Source organism: Otolemur garnettii, unplaced genomic scaffold (assembly GCF_000181295.1).
Source record: "Otolemur garnettii isolate 467f Iridium unplaced genomic scaffold, OtoGar3 scaffold00127, whole genome shotgun sequence".
In the NCBI taxonomy this organism is placed as follows: domain Eukaryota; kingdom Metazoa; phylum Chordata; class Mammalia; order Primates; family Galagidae; genus Otolemur; species Otolemur garnettii.
In genome coordinates, this window is record NW_003852522.1 from 572,635 (window position 1) to 588,245 (window position 15,611).

The window sequence follows — 15,611 nt, forward strand, 5'->3', positions numbered from 1 at the left end:
ATAGCCAGGTGTTGTGGTAGGCACCTGTAGTCCCAGCCACTTGGGAGGCTGAGGCAAGAGAATTGCTTAAGCCCAAGAATTTGAGGTGGCTATAAGCTGTGACACCACAGCACTGTACCCAGGGTGACAGCTTGAGACTCTGTCTCAAAAAAAAAAAAGAAAGAAAGAAAGAAAGACAATACTCAGTGTGGGCTGACACCTCCTGTGACCTTAGGCAGTGGTTAATATGACAACTCCATAATGTAAGAATTCACCAAACAACACATTTAAGATTTGAGCTCTGACAGGTCTGTGGCTCATGCCTGTAATTCTAGCACTTTGGGAGGTCAAGGTGGGAGGATTGCTTAAGGCCAGTTCAAGACTGGCCTGAGCAAAAGCAAGACTCCATCTGTACAAAAAAATAGAAAAGTTAGCTAGGCATGGTAGTATACAGGGAGGCTGAGGCAGGAGGAGCTATGATGACACCACTAGCCCAGGGAACAGAGTAGGACTGTCTGACCAAAAAAAAAAAAAGAATTGAGGAGCACTCAACACACTTCAGCATAATTCACAGCAGCCTCAGACTCCTGCGCTAAAGTGATCCTCCTACCTCAGCCTCCCAAGTAGCTGGGACTACGGGCACATGCCACCATACCTGGCTACCCCTCAATTTCTAAAATTACTTAAAAGTAAAACAGCACTTTATATGGCACTGACCTCATGCCAGCCATTGTCCAACCCCCTTTCCCAAGATGAAGTCAGTTCTCAAAACCACCTTCAAGGTCATTGCTCTTATTATCCCCGTTTTGCAAATGAGGAAAACTGAGACTCAGAGAGGGAAGGTCACTTGTCTAAAGTCACAGTTTGTCTGAGACTAGGTTGGGATCTGAACTTGATATTGTCCCGGATTCCTGACCCTTAGCTGCTTTGCTAGGCTGCCTCTCAGGGTAAGGGAGAATGACCATTTTCAAACCTCATTTTCCTGGGTTGTTAAATGAGGAGAATAGATGAAATAGTGGAGAAGAAGCAGTGGGCCCAAAGTCCACCAGGGAAGTCTTCAGTGTTGCCGGATGGTGATGTTTGCCTTGGGGTGCCGGTGGGGTGAGAGGGCTCCTGGAAAGGCTTCTTTGAATCAGCCCAGATATGAAGGCTCTGCAGTTGGCAAAGAAAGAGAGCCAGCTGGGGGCCAAGGCGACAGCTGAGCCCCCCAAGGGCGCCTGCTACCCAAGCCCCAGAGGCCTCGATCCTGAGCCCAGCCTCCCTAGAGAAGGGGCCGGAGGAGCCGCCAAATCCTGAGCTATAAATACCTTTGTTGGCGTCGTCCCTGGCCATGGAATGTTGGTCAGAACTGGGGCAAGTGGGGGTGGGCTGGCCTGGGCTCCTCTCTCAGTCCCCATGGGAGTGGCCCAACTCTCCGTGCACCCTGTTTCCCCATTTTAGATGGGGCAGAGGCTGGACCCCACCTCTTTGTAGTCAGGGGGGCCCAGGACATCCAGGGACATTGGGAAAAGTTTGGGTTGAGGCAGCCATACCCCACTTTCCACAGATGGACATCTCCCCAGAAATGACCTGAGCCCACCCTGGCAAGAATTGGGTTTCCATCTAACTCTCCCTTTTCTTCCTTTCAGTGAAAGAATTCTTAGCCAAAGCCAAAGAAGATTTTCTTAAGAAATGGGAAAATCCCGCTCAGGTAAGCCCACTTAGCACAGAGCCCTGGGAGGGGTAAGCTGGCGGCTCCCAGTCCCCTGACTGCATCCCTGCAACTCAGCTAGAATTTTAAAGCTCTATGGGCCCAGACTTACCCAGTCACTCCCTAGATACCCATGGGGGCTCCTGGGCAGAGATACCTGTTACCCTCTGCCAGTCGTACCACCCCATGGCCCCTTCCAACTGGCTGCCCCTGCCCCCTGCACAGCTGCCAGCAACTCCTGGGCCCCAGGCCAGGGCTGGATCTAGCCCCTGCCACCCGCCTTGAGGAATGCACCCTCTGCCATCTTGTCCTCAGCCTGCTCACCCCATGTGCTCCCTGAGGCCCCCTCTGCCGGTGGCAGAGGAGATACCCAGACCTGGACCCAGCAGACCACAAGGAAGGGCATTCCTGACTCTCTAAACCCCTCTACCCACAGAATACAGCCCATTTGGATCACTTTGAACGAATCAAGACCCTCGGCACAGGCTCCTTTGGCCGGGTGATGCTGGTGAGACACAAGGAGACGGGGAACCACTATGCCATGAAGATCCTTGACAAACAGAAGGTAAGCCTTACCTTGTCACATGGCTCCTGTCCTGTCTACCAGGCCCATGCCCAGTCTATGCCCACCACCTGGAGTGTTGTTCCTGCCCATTCACTTGCCCCCTTGATAATTATCCTTGATTCCACCCCAGTGTGCCAGACCCAGGGATGAGAAGGCCTCTGTGCTGCCTTCTCAAAGCGTCCACTCCTGGCACCAGTGCAAAGCCACACACTATGACACAGGGTCAGACACCAGCTCGTATAAAGAAGGCCAGAAGTCCTTCTGGGGGAATTGGTGTTTTCAAGGACATTCTTTCCATAAATTTTTTTTTTTTTCTGTTTTTTGAGACAGAGCCTCAAGCTGTCCCCCTGGGTAGAGTGCCGTGGCATTACAGCTCACAGCAACCTCCAACTCCTGGGCTCAAGCGAGTCTCCTGCCTCCGCCTCCCAAGTAGCTGGGACCACAGGCGCCCGCCACAATGCCCGGCTGTTTTTTGGTTGCAGCCGTCATTGTTGTTTTGGCGGGTCCGGGCTGGGGATTCGAACCCGCCACCTTAGGTGTACGTGGCTGGTGCCCTAGCTGGTTGAGCTATAGGTGCCGAGCCCATAAATATTTTTAAGACCCTACTTGGTATAAGGCACTGCTGCAAAGCAGCACCATCCAACAAAAATGTGAGCCAAGCCACAGAAATGATTTTAAATTTTCTGGTTTCTTCATCAAAAAAGGAAAAAGAGGCCAGGCATGGTGATGTGCACCTGTAGTCTCAGCTACTCAGGAGGCTGAGGCCGGGAGGACTGCTTGAGCCCAGGAGTTCAAAACTATAGTGAGCTGTGATTACAGATTGCACCAGTGCACTCTAGCTGAGGCAACAGAATGAAACTCTGTCTCTCAAAAAAAAAAAAAAAAAAGGAAAATGAAGCCTGACACAGTGGCACATATATGTGGTCCCATCTGCTTGGGAGGCTGAGATGAGAGGATTGCTTGAGCCCAGGAGTTTTAATCCAGCCTGGACAACATAGCAAGATCTTGTCTCTTAAAAAAAAATCTCATTCTGTTGCCCTAGGTAGAGTGTCATGTGTTGTCATAGCTCACAGTAACCTAAGTCTCTTGGGCTTAAAGAGATCTTCTTTCCTCAGCTTCCCAAGTAGCTGGGACTACAGGCACCTGCCACAATACCTGCTAGTTTTTTTCCTATTTTTATCTTTATTTATTTATTTATTTACTTGAGACAGAGTCTCACTCTGTCACCCTTAGTGGAGTACTATGGCATCATAGCTTACAGCAACCTCAAACTCTTGGGCTTGAGCAATCCTCTTCCCTCAGCCTTCAGTAACTGGGACTACAGGCATGCACCACCACACCTGCTGGTTTTTTCTGTTTTTAGTAGAGATGGAATCTCGCTCTTGCTCAGGCTGGTCTTGAACTCCTGAGCTCAAGCAATGCACCCACCTTGGCCTCCCAGATTACTAGGATTACAGATGTGAGCCACCATGCCCAGTCTAACAAACTTTTTTTTTTTTTTGAGATGGAGCCTCAAGCTGTCCCCCTGGGTAGAGTGCCATGGCATCACACTCACAGCAACCTCCAACTCCTGGGCTCAAGCGAGTCTCCTGCCTCAGCCTTCCAAGTAGCTGGGACTACAGGCGCCCACCACGACGCCCGGCCATTTTTTGGTTGCAGCCATCATTGTTGTTTGGCGGGCCCGGGCTGGGGATTCGAACCCGCCACCTTAGGTGTATGTGGCTGGCGCCTTAGCCGCTTGAGCCACAGGCGCCGAGCCAACAAACTTCTTTTTAATTAAAAAAAGTAAATAGGCTGGGTGCAGTGCCTTGCACCTGGAATCCCAGCAGTTCAGGAGGCCAAGATTTTTCTTTTTTTTCTTTTTTATTAAATCATCGCTGTGTACATTAATGCAGTCATGGAGTACAATGTACTGGTTACAAAAAATTGAAAAAAAAAATTCGGTGGCCAAGCACGGTGGCTCACACCTGTAATCCTAGCACTCTGGGAGGCCAAAGTGGGTGGATTGCCTAAGCTCACTATTTCGAGACCAGCCTGAGCCAGAGCAAGACCTTGTCTCTAAAAAAATAGCCAGGCACTGTGGCAGGTGCCTATAGACCCAGCAACTTGGGAGGCTGAGGCAAGAGGCTCGCTTAAGCCCAAGAGTTTGAGGTTGCTGTGAGCTATGATGCCATGGCACTATACCAAAGGAAGACAAAAAAAAAAATTTTTTTTTAAGTAAAAAGAAACAGGTGAAATTCATTTTAACAATGTGTTTTAATTAAGCCAGTATGTCTACAGTATTACCATTTCCACATTATCAGTGTGAAAATATCATTAGTGAAACATTTTCTGTTCCTTTTTTTCCTGTACTAAAAGGTCTTTGAAATTCAGTATCTATTCTTTAGTACTTATAACAGATATTCATTCAGATAGGAAATTTCTCTAGAAAGTTAAAAAAAAGTAGAAAAGATGGAAAAGCAAACTTGCATGCTGGAGTTGTTCCAACCATGCTTAAAAATACCCAGGACCTACATCAAGTATCAGTTTCTACGTTTTCACTTTAGATACCTAAACATTTTTAAGAGATAGGGTCTTGCTTTGTTGGCCAGGATGGAATGCAGTGATACAATCAAAACTTTAAATTCAGTTCCCCAGCTATCTGACCATGCTTCAAGGGTTTAGCAGCCACCTGTGGCTAGTGGACAGTGCAGGTGTCCTGAGAACACAGCTGTGAAAGTAAAGTAGTTCACAGCCATCCAAGGAGCTGACTGTGTGTGACAAGCTGGCCTGAGAAGCTTGGTCCGGTCACTTCCCCTCTCTGTGGCTAGGTTTCCAAATTACCGTGCTCCCAGTGTATGTATCCCTCTCAGGGCTCTATCACCATTCAGTGGGAGACTATGTGCAGGGTGCCTGCTCATGTGGGGACAGCTGATAGCTGAGGAGGAATTATTAGCCTGCGGTTCCGGGTTTGTGTGTGGAGTGTTCTAGACAAGAGGAAAGGAATTTCAAGACCCCCACCCTTTCAGCTACTCATGCCTATCTTTTCAGTCTCAGCCCAGCTGCCCCTTGCTCTGGGAAGCCTTCTCTGATTCCTCTTTTCCCCAGACTGCATGAAGTGCTTTATCTGGGCATCTGCAAGCCTAAGCTCCCCACCATGGTTCCAGTCCCTTCGGGCTGCAAGGCCCAGTAATTCATGTACTCTTTACCCTGGACTCTGTGCCATTCGAGGACAAATTGACTGGCCTCCTCACTGTGGCCTGAGCATTCAGTCAATGGCCCAACAGGCCACAGGCACATAACTGATTCTAGCTGAAGGAACCTCCCCATTCTGCACCACCAGTTTCAGGGGGCCCCTCTAACCCTGCTCTCCTCTCTGCCTTTTCCTTCTGCCCCGGTAGGTGGTGAAGCTGAAACAAATAGAGCACACCCTGAATGAAAAGCGCATCCTGCAAGCAGTCAACTTTCCGTTCCTCGTGAGACTTGAGTTCTCCTTCAAGGTGGGGTCCCAGCAGCCAGGGCTCGGGATGACTACATTGGGTCCCAACCATCAGATGCAACCTTTTGGTTCCCAGGGCTGGGGTTGGGAGCAAAGACAACCAGTGGCTGTCCACTTCTCAGGAAGAAAGAGATCCCTGTAGGGGCACAGGAGTCAGGCAGAGGTTCTGGTAGACCCAAGCTCAGCTCCTGGGCCCACCAATTTCTAGCTTGATAACTTTGGGTGAGTCTCCCAACCTCAATAACACCCCTCAAAATCACCATACCATTTACAGCAAGACTCTGACCTATAGCCAAGAGCTTATGTTCAGTTCCCATCTCTATACTTCCTAGATGTGGAACCCTGGGCAAGGGACTTCATCTCCTGAGCCTTGGTTTTCTCATCTGTTAAGTGAGAATCATAACAACTCCTGGTGGAGTTATCATGATAGTTCTGAGCACATTGTAAGCACCTTTTGGGAGCTGTTCTGGGTGCCATCCAAAGCTATGGTTGTGAGAGCCTGCAGTGGCCACTCATGGCCAGCTTCCCAGGTGTTCAGCCCAGGCAGGCACACAACTTGTGCACAGAGGGACCCCACAGCTGATTTAATGCTGCTGTCTTAAAATTCGTAGTAATGACTCAGCACCTATGGCTCAAGTGGCTAAGGCGCCAGCCACATACACCTGAGCCAGCGGTTTTGAATCCAGCCTGGGCCTGCCAAACAACTGTGAAGGCTGCAACCAAAAAATAGCCAGGCATTGTGGTGAGCGCCTGTAGTCCCAGCTACTTGGGAGGCTGAGGCAGGAGAATCACTTGAGCCCAGGAGTTGGAGGTTGCTGTGAGCTGTGATGCCATGGCACTCTACCCAGGGTGACAGCTTGAGGCTCTGTCTCAAAAAAAAAAAAAAAATCCATAGTAATTTTTTAACAAGGAGCTACACATTTTTATTTGAGGCTCCACCAAGTTCTGTAGCCCATCCTAGGCGCATTTTAAAGGTGACAAAACTATGTCCCCAAAAGCCTTAGTCAGGGTCCCAGACACAAGCTGCTAGAGTCCTCTCTCTCTATCTCCAGCCAGGACACACTGGCCAGGTCCCTACATACCTCAGTGCTGGCCCTCACTTTTATCCCCTGTAACACAGCAGGGTCAGAGCTGCCTTTCTTCCTCATGTGCAGAATGAGATGTAAAGTGTGGTTCAGTCAGCACGGTACCTGGCCCTTGGAATGTGCTTTGGATGGAGAGCCAGGATTATTGTTGTCATTTAATGTCTGAACACATGTCAGGTAAGGATACCTCGGCCCTCAGATGGGGCCCAGGGCACGGAGAGTGGGGCCCTGACCAGCTGCTGGTTCCCACAGGACAATTCAAACTTATACATGGTCATGGAATATGTTCCCGGTGGGGAGATGTTCTCACACCTACGGCGGATTGGAAGGTTTAGGTAAGTGGGCCACCCCAAGTGACACCAGGTTCTTGGGGGTGGGGGGGTATCCACCTACAGGCAGTATCCCACAACCACACCATCTGGGGACACAGAGGAGTCCAGCATGTTTGAACATTCAAGTGATCTCTCAAGGTCCCTGTGGGGTTGTTTCTGCTGTGCTGAGGAATATGCAATGTTTCAGCTGCCACAACACAAAACAGACCAAACATGGTGATTTAGGTGACAGTATTTAAGTTGGCAAATTTATGATTTTCTTTTTATTTATTTATTTAGAGCTAGGCTCAGTGGTGCAAGCTTATAGTCCCGGCTCCTCAGAAGGCTGAGGTGGTTCTCACAGTCCTGGAGGCCAGGGGTGGAAAAAGGGAGGGAAAATGGCATCTAAGGCAGGAGGATCACTTGAGACCAGAAGTTCAAGACCAACCTGGGCCACACAGCAAGACCCATCTCTTAAATTAATAAATCAATTTTACACTATTACTTTTTTTTTTTTTTTTTTTTTTTTTTTTGCAGTTTTTGGCCGGGGCTGGGTTTGAACCCACCACCTCCGGCATATGGGATCAGCACCCTACTCCTTTGAGCCACAGGGCCCACACTATTACTTTATTTTATATACATAGTTTTATTTTATACGTATAGATTTTATATATAAAATAACACTATATATGTAATGTTACATAGAGATAGTTTTATTTTAGATAGATACACACTTTAAATACAGTAATATACACAGATATTCAATATTCCACTCCACGAGTTTTAACAATTATACTCCCCTAGACCCCACCCAAAACACCATGTAGAATATTTCCATCACCCCAGAAAATTCTCTCAAATCCCTTTCTTGGTACATCATCTCCCCAACAAAGGCAGTTGTCTGTTCTGCCTTTAAACACCATGAATTTATTTTGTCTAGGTTTGGACTTGACATAAACAGAATCATACAGTTGTTATTCTTTTGTGTCTTTCTTCTTTTGCTTGACATATCAGTTAGAAATCCAGCCACCTTGTTGAGAAGATTTATAGATTGTTCTGGTGGTGAATGATGTTTCATTGTTTGAATATATCACAATCTGTGATTCCATTCTCCTGGTGATGAACATTTAGGCTGTTTCCAGTGTTGGACTATCTATGAATATCTCTGCTTATGCATTTCTTTTTTCCTTCCTTTCTCTCTTCTCTTTTTTTCTCCTTTCATTTTCTTTTTTTTCTTTTCTTTCAAGACAGAGTCTCACCCTGGGTGGAGTCCTGTGGTGTCCCAGCTCACCACAATGTCAAACTCCTGGCTTAAGGGATCCTCTTGCCTCAGCTACCCAAGCTAAGATTGTAGGTGTCTGACACCATCCCAGCTGGGTTTTCTATTTTCAGTAGAGATGGGGTCTCCCTCTTACTTAGGCTGGTCTGGAACTCCTGAGCACAAGCAATCTATCTGCATCGGCCTCCCAGGGTACTAGGATTATGGACATGAACTACCACACCTGGCCTCTTCCTCCCTCATTCCCTTGCTTCCTTACGTTCCTTCCCTGCCCCCTACCTCCCCTCCTTCTTTCCCTCCCTCCCTCCCGCCTTCCTTCCTTTCTTCCTTCCTTCCTTCTTTCTTCTCTCTTTCATTCATTCTTTCTCTCTTTCTTTCTTTCTTGAGGTCAGAGATGAGGTCTCACTCTGTCACCTAGGGTGCAGTGCAATGACACCATCATAGCTCACTGCAGCCTCAAACTTCTGGACTCAAGCCATCCTCCCACCTCAGCCTCCTGAGTAGGTGGGATGACAGGTGTGTGTCACCACACTACGCTAATTTTTCCATTTTTTGTAGAGATACATGTCTCACTATGTTCCTTAAACTGGTCTCAAACTCCAGGCTTCAAATCATCCTTCTGCCTCAGCCTCCCAAGTAGCTAGGACTGTAGGCACATGCCACCACACTAGCTAATTTTTTTATTTTTTGTAGACACAAAGTCTTGCTATGTTGCCCAGGCTGGTCTCAAACTCCTGGCCTCAAGCGATAACTCCTGCCTCAGCCTCCCAAGTAGCTGGGATTACGGCCGTGAGCCCCTGCGCCCGGTTGCTTCTGCATTTCTGATAGCTGGACTAGGGGTATCTTCCTCTGGGAATGGCTCTGCAGGCCCATCTGCTGGACCATTTGGGGGTGTGGCCACCGGCACTCACCTCCCCGCTTGTCCCCGCCAGCGAGCCTCATGCCCGTTTCTACGCGGCCCAGATTGTCCTGACCTTCGAATACCTACACTCGCTTGATCTCATCTACCGGGACCTGAAGCCAGAGAACCTCCTCATCGACCAGCAGGGCTATATTCAGGTGCCCACCGGGCTGGGCGAGGGGCAGTCCCAGGTGGCCACAGCTTGAACCCTCCCTCCTAGCCAACTGCCCATTCTTGTGCCTGCAGGTGACAGACTTCGGTTTCGCCAAGCGTGTGAAGGGCCGCACCTGGACCTTGTGTGGGACCCCTGAGTACCTGGCCCCTGAGATTATCCTGAGCAAAGTAGGCGCTTCCTCAACCCATTCCCTCTCCTGAGGCAGGCTGTGCCCTTGGCCCCTCCTCACCCAATATCCCCTCAACCCCATCTCGCTCTAGGGTTACAATAAGGCTGTGGACTGGTGGGCCCTGGGGGTTCTCATCTATGAGATGGCTGCTGGCTACCCGCCCTTCTTCGCTGACCAACCCATCCAGATCTATGAGAAGATCGTCTCTGGGAAGGTGAGGCCCAGATACGGGTGAGGCCCACAACTCTGGGACAAGTAGACCTTTCCCCACTGGCCCATCCCACGCCCTGTGGATCCCTGCTTATTGGAATTATCTAGAAGTTCATTAAGTCAGTCCAGACTTCAGTGAAGCCAGACCCAGTGGCCACACTGAAGCCAATACCTCAAGCCACCTCAATGTCTGGCTCCTAACCCATGGTGCCGGGATCCGAAGGGCATCTCAAACTCCAAACCTCATCAGAACTCCTTGGCTATAGAACATGCTGCCCTGATACAAGGCCCTTCTCACCTATCTTTGTCCCACTGGGAGTACATTTTCACAAGTTTCAAGTCAGAAAAGTGATTGTATGTTGTTCCCAGGTGCTACCCCTATCTAGGAGTCCCTTCACTTAGGGTATACAGCTCACACCTCCTCTGCCTAAAGTACACTTTGGTAACTCTGAGGGTCTAGGTAAGCAGTGGCAGAGTTGTCTGACTTCACATCTACAAAGTGCATCAAGTGATCCCCATCTGCCAGGACCTGGGTTCAACCTCTTTGTCACACCCCAAGAGAGTGGCACTGCCATGGGAGAGGGGAGGAAACAGAGGCTCAGAAAGGGGATGTATCTGGTCCAGGACCACACCTTGGCAAGTAAGTGGAGGTGTCATTGTAGGTACTGAGGGCTGGAGAGGTATATGAGACCCCAACTCTGCCCTCAGCTCAGCTACCTGCCTCCACCTAACCCAGCATCCTGTCCTGTAGTTCTATGCAGGAGCTGCTGGTTGGCTCAGAGTCACCAGAACAGTCTTAAAGCTCAGCCTTATAGGCTCGGCACCCATAGCACAGTGGTTAGGGTGCCAGCCACTTACACCAAAGCTGGCAGGTTCAAACCCAGCCCAGGCCAGCTAAACAACAATGACAACTGCAGTAAAAAAATAGTTGGGGGCGGCACCTGTGGCTCAAAGGAGTAGGACACCAGCCCCATATACTAGAGGTAGTAGGTTCAAACTCGGCCCTGGCCAAAAAACTGCAAAAAAATAAATAAATAGTTGGGCATTGTGGCTGGCCCCTGTAGTCCTAGGCAACTTGGGAGGCTGAGGCAACAGAATCACTTAAGCCCAAGAGTTTGAGGTTGCTGTGAGCTGTGATGCTATGGCACTCTACCCAGGGCAACATAGTGAGACTCTCAAAAAAAAAAAAAAAAAGCTCGCCCTTACAGCCTGGTTCTCAGGCCCAGCTCTGCCACCTAATGGCAAGGAAACTTGCAGCAAGTGGCTTCATTCCTCTGAGCCCTCTTTTACCCACCTGGGAACTGCAGAACTAACCATGTGCCTCTCAGGGAGGTTAGAAGTCACCAACTGCTAAGTGGGGGTGTTCTGGCTAGACACATAGTCAGCATCGCTACAAGAGAAAGATGAAGCATCTGCCACTAGGTAGATTAGAAATTCCGAAGAAAACGGCCAGAGTGGGGAATAAAAAAGCCATAGAAGTTTCTGCGCAGGAAGAGAGGAAAAGTGTAACTCCCTTCTTTGTAGCATTTTCCAGTTCCTACACACCCTCAGCAGTATTATCTCCCTTGAGCAACTCTGGGATATCTGCCCCATGTCCTAGAGACATGCGCAGACCCAGAGAGGTTAAGGGCCGTGGCCAAGGTCACACAGCTTGTAAGAGTCAGAACAGGAACTAGAAGTCATTTCTTGCATACTTGCATACAAGGCCATGGATTCAGAGCTTGCATACAAGGCCATGGGCTCAGAACTTTGGGGGAAACTTTCCAGAAGAGTTGAGCTGGGCCCTAAAGAATGGAAGAGCCTTAGCTATGTAGAGAGGGGAGAAAAACTTTCTCTCATAGGCATGAAGATTTCAGGAGTCTCAAGACCCCAGCAGAGCTACCTTAAGTAGCAGCAGCTAAGGATGCAATTTACAGAGTCCAATGGACTTGAGATGGAATTGCCTATCCACTCCTTTGTGTAACCTTGGGGGAGCTGTTTAACCCTTCTGAGCTTCAGTTTCCTCTTCTCTGAAATGGGAACCATAGCACTTCCTTTATAACAGTGGTTCTCAAAGTGGTTCCCTCTCCCAGCAGCAGCATTGCCAGGGCATGTATTAGAAATACAGATTTCCAGGCAGCACCTGTGGCTCAGTGGGTTGGGCCCCGGCCCCATATACGGAGGGTGGCGGAGGGTGGCAGGTCCAAACCCCGCCCAGCCGAACTGCAACAAAAAAATAGCCAGGTGTTGTGGTAGGTGCTTGTGGTCCCAGCTACTCGGAAGGCTGTGGCAAAAGAATTGCCTAAGCCTAGGAGTTGGAGGTTGCTGTGAGCTGTGTGACGCCACAGCACTCTACTGAGGGCAATAAAGTAAGACTGTCTCTACAAAAAAATTAAAAAGAAATGCAGATTTCCAGACCCCACTTAGTCTTTATAATCAGAAGCTCTAGGGTAGGCCCAACAACTGTTTGTATGGGATTTCAGCAGACTTAAAGTTTGGGGCCTTCTACCTGATAGGACTATTGGATTGGAGCAGCGTTCTGGAATCCCCAAGCTATGGACCAGCTCCCCATCCTGTCTGTGTACCCCCCTCCTCCAGGTGCGGTTCCCTTCCCACTTCAGTTCTGACTTGAAGGACCTACTGCGGAACCTCCTGCAGGTGGATCTCACCAAGCGCTTTGGGAACCTCAAGAATGGGGTCAATGATATCAAGAACCACAAGTGGTTTGCCACGACTGACTGGATCGCCATCTACCAGAGGAAGGTGGGCCTCCCCTCCTCAAGTATGCTGAGGGTTTGTGGGGAGGCCAGGAGTCAGAGAGGGGTGCCAGTAAAGAGATGGAAAGAGAAGAGGCCACAGGATCAAGTTCAACATACCATAGAATAGGCTGCTTAGAGCCAGTGGATTCTAGAAATAGGATTCTGGCATTATTTGGTCACTGTGACCTTGGGCAAGAGATGCCGCTCTCTGGGAAGTAATTTCTCTTTTGGTTAGTTGGCTAATGATAACAGTCTTGGATTGTTAGGGCCAGATGCGGTGGCTCACACCTGTAATCCTAGCACTCTGGGAAGCTGAGGCAGGTGGATAGCCTCAATAGTTTGAGACTAAACAAGAGTGAGATCCTGTCTCTTAAAATAGCCAGGCGTTCTGGCGGACACTTGTAGCCCCAGCTACTCAGGAGGCTGAGACAAGAGGATCAGTTGAGTCCAACAGTTTGAGGTTGCTGTGAGCTATGATGCCCTAGCACTCAACCCCTGAGTGAGACTCTGTCTCCAAATAAAAAAAGTCTTTGGTTGTTAAGAGTCATATCCTAATGCTAAACACAGATCTGGGTCATAGTAAATACCTCTTAAATGGTAGGCCATTTGTGTTTATGGTTGCAATAATGATTATGTTGAGTGCTGAGGTCTGGGTGATTCTTGATCCCTCTCCAGGTGGAAGCTCCCTTCATACCAAAGTTTAAAGGCCCTGGTGATACGAGTAACTTTGATGACTATGAGGAGGAAGAGATCCGGGTCTCCATCAATGAGAAGTGTGGCAAGGAGTTTTCTGAGTTTTAGGGGTGTGCCTGTGCCCCCATGGGTTTTTTTTCTTTTTTTTTTTTTCTTTTTTTGTGGGGGGGTGGGAGGGTTGGATTGAACAGCCAGAGGGCCCCAGAGTTCCTTGCATCTTATTTCACCCCCACCCCACCCTCCAGGGTAAGGGGAGCAGAAAGCCCAGATATTTGGAGGGACAGAAAACACCAGCTGCTCCCCTTCTCTCCTTCACCCTCCTAAACATTCTACCACTTTTCCCTTCCTCCTCCCCTGTGACCCCATCCCACCCTCAGTTCACTTCTGCCTGTTTTAATGAGTTTCTTAGCTCCAGTCAGACCAGGTTTTGCTGGTGTATCCAGGGACAGGCTGTGGAAAGAGGGGCCCAAACATAACCTATAGCCCCCCACACACACACCCCACCACATCACAGGCACCACTCTCTAAGAGCAAATGAAGGAAAAGCCAACAACCTTCCCTTCAGAGCCATCCTGCCTGGGAAGGAGAGATTTTAGTGACATGTTCAGTGAGCTGCTTGCTAGAATTTTTTTTAAAAAAACAATTTAAAATCTTATTTAAGTTCCACCAGTGCCTCCCTCCCTTTTTCCTCTACCCTCATCCCTCCCACTTACCCACCCCCAATCCACAAGTCCATTTTAACAAGGCTGAGAAGCAGATTGACTTTGTCAAGGGAAGTGCTGGGGTTCAACCTCTGCCCTGAGCTGCTAATCCCCCCTGCCCCCTTTTGGGGTGGTAGGGGGGCCTCTGCCAATCCTGCAAGGATCTCAGCCCCTTTAGGAACCCTACTCTCTTCCACAACAGACCTTTTCTTCACTCTTGGGCTTGGGAGCCAGACAAAGCACCTGCCCCTCTCCCTGCCAAAGAGGAGCCACCCCCCCAAAAGAGGGGGAGCCCCATACCCAGAGTCTTTCCTCCCAGCAGCACTTCCCCCAAACTCTTTAATAAATTTTCTCAGCTAGATCTTAATGCCCAGCCTCCTCTCAAGTTGGAAGGGCACCCCTGCAAAAGGACATGGAAGATGCAAAGTCTCCCTCCCCCAACCCCCTCCCTGTGGCCCAGGGTTCAAGGCCAGGGTTGTTGGAGACGGACTGCCTGTTTTATTCACCCAGCTGCTTCCGTCCCCCATCATGGGCCCCCCAATCCTGGGTGCCCTTCCTCTAGTTTAGCTGTCAGCTGTCCATCACCTCTTCTTCCACCCGTCTTTGATTTGTGCTTTTTTCTCTTAATAGAAAAGTGGGGAGCCACCCCATTCATCCTCCTATTTGTCCCTCTCATAACTTCTCCCCATCCCAGGAGGAGCTCTCAGGCCTGGGGTGGGGCTCCGGGTGGTCGCGGGGGTGATTCAACCTGTGTGCTGCGAAGGACAAGACTTCCTCTTGAACAGTGTGCTGTTGTAAACATATTTGAAAACTATTACCAATAAAGTTTTGTTTAAAAAAAAAGTGTTGCTGGTGTTTTCGACTTCGGTCACCCACCCACACACCCCCAGAGGGTTGGAAAGGGAATTTTGGACCCCAGCGTCCAGGTTGATCAGGCCCTGGCCTGGAGTCGTAGTAAAACCGCGTTTAGCCGGAATTCCGCCACTCCTCCCGCCACGCAAGAGAAGGGGGCGCAAAATGCCCTTTGACCCCCCAGATTCGGGTCCCCAAATAGGCAGAGCGACCTCTCTGCATCCAGCCCAAAGCCGAGAGGGCGCTCTAGGGAGGCGGTGAGGTCGTCGCGCCCGAAGGCCGAACGGCGGCGGGGGCGGACAGGCAGGGGGAGTAGAGGGGGGGAAAGACTGTGCGCGACCCCCTCCCTGCATCCAAAGCGCGGGGCCAGGCGCGCCAGAGGAGTGGAGAAACGACCACAGCCCGAAGGTCCCCGCAGCGCTCTGAGAGCGCGCCGGACCCGGCCCGCAGGCGGCGAGTTCCCGGTAAGTGCGGTCCCGAGAGCGCAGCGCGCCCGAGAGGCGTGGAGAGGGGGGCTGGGCGCCGGGGACGTCTGGGTCCCGCGCCCAATGGCTGGAGGGCGGCCGAGCGCCGCCCGTCCGCCCAGCCCGCCCCCTCTCCCCTCCCCCCGGCACTCCCCTCCCCCTCCCCCGCCTGTCGCTTTCCCCCGCCCCCGCCCCGGCGCCAACTCCGCGGCGCCTCCTTAAAAAGCGCGCGGGAGTTGTAAGGGGGGGGGCCGGAGTGAGCCGGAGTGAGCGAGAGCGCAGGGTAAGAGGGGCGGGCGGGGGGCCCGGGCTCCACCTTAA

At 50.4% G+C, this 15,611-nt stretch overlaps 1 protein-coding gene across 2 annotated transcripts in view; it reads left to right on the forward strand.

The window, feature by feature from the left end:
• Positions 1-14,817, forward strand: part of PRKACA (protein kinase cAMP-activated catalytic subunit alpha) — a 21,738-nt gene extending 6,921 nt beyond the window's left edge. For both annotated transcript variants that reach the window (XM_003797895.3, XM_003797896.2), the window contains exons 2-10: positions 1,608-1,669; positions 2,106-2,234; positions 5,615-5,713; positions 7,050-7,132; positions 9,320-9,446; positions 9,535-9,630; positions 9,724-9,846; positions 12,420-12,584; positions 13,256-14,817. In XM_003797895.3, the coding sequence (XP_003797943.1) occupies positions 1,608-1,669; positions 2,106-2,234; positions 5,615-5,713; positions 7,050-7,132; positions 9,320-9,446; positions 9,535-9,630; positions 9,724-9,846; positions 12,420-12,584; positions 13,256-13,381 (1,010 nt within the window). In that variant the 3' untranslated portion in view covers positions 13,382-14,817. The remainder of the gene's footprint in view (positions 1-1,607; positions 1,670-2,105; positions 2,235-5,614; positions 5,714-7,049; positions 7,133-9,319; positions 9,447-9,534; positions 9,631-9,723; positions 9,847-12,419; positions 12,585-13,255) is intronic.
• Positions 14,818-15,611: the final 794 nt, after the last annotated feature.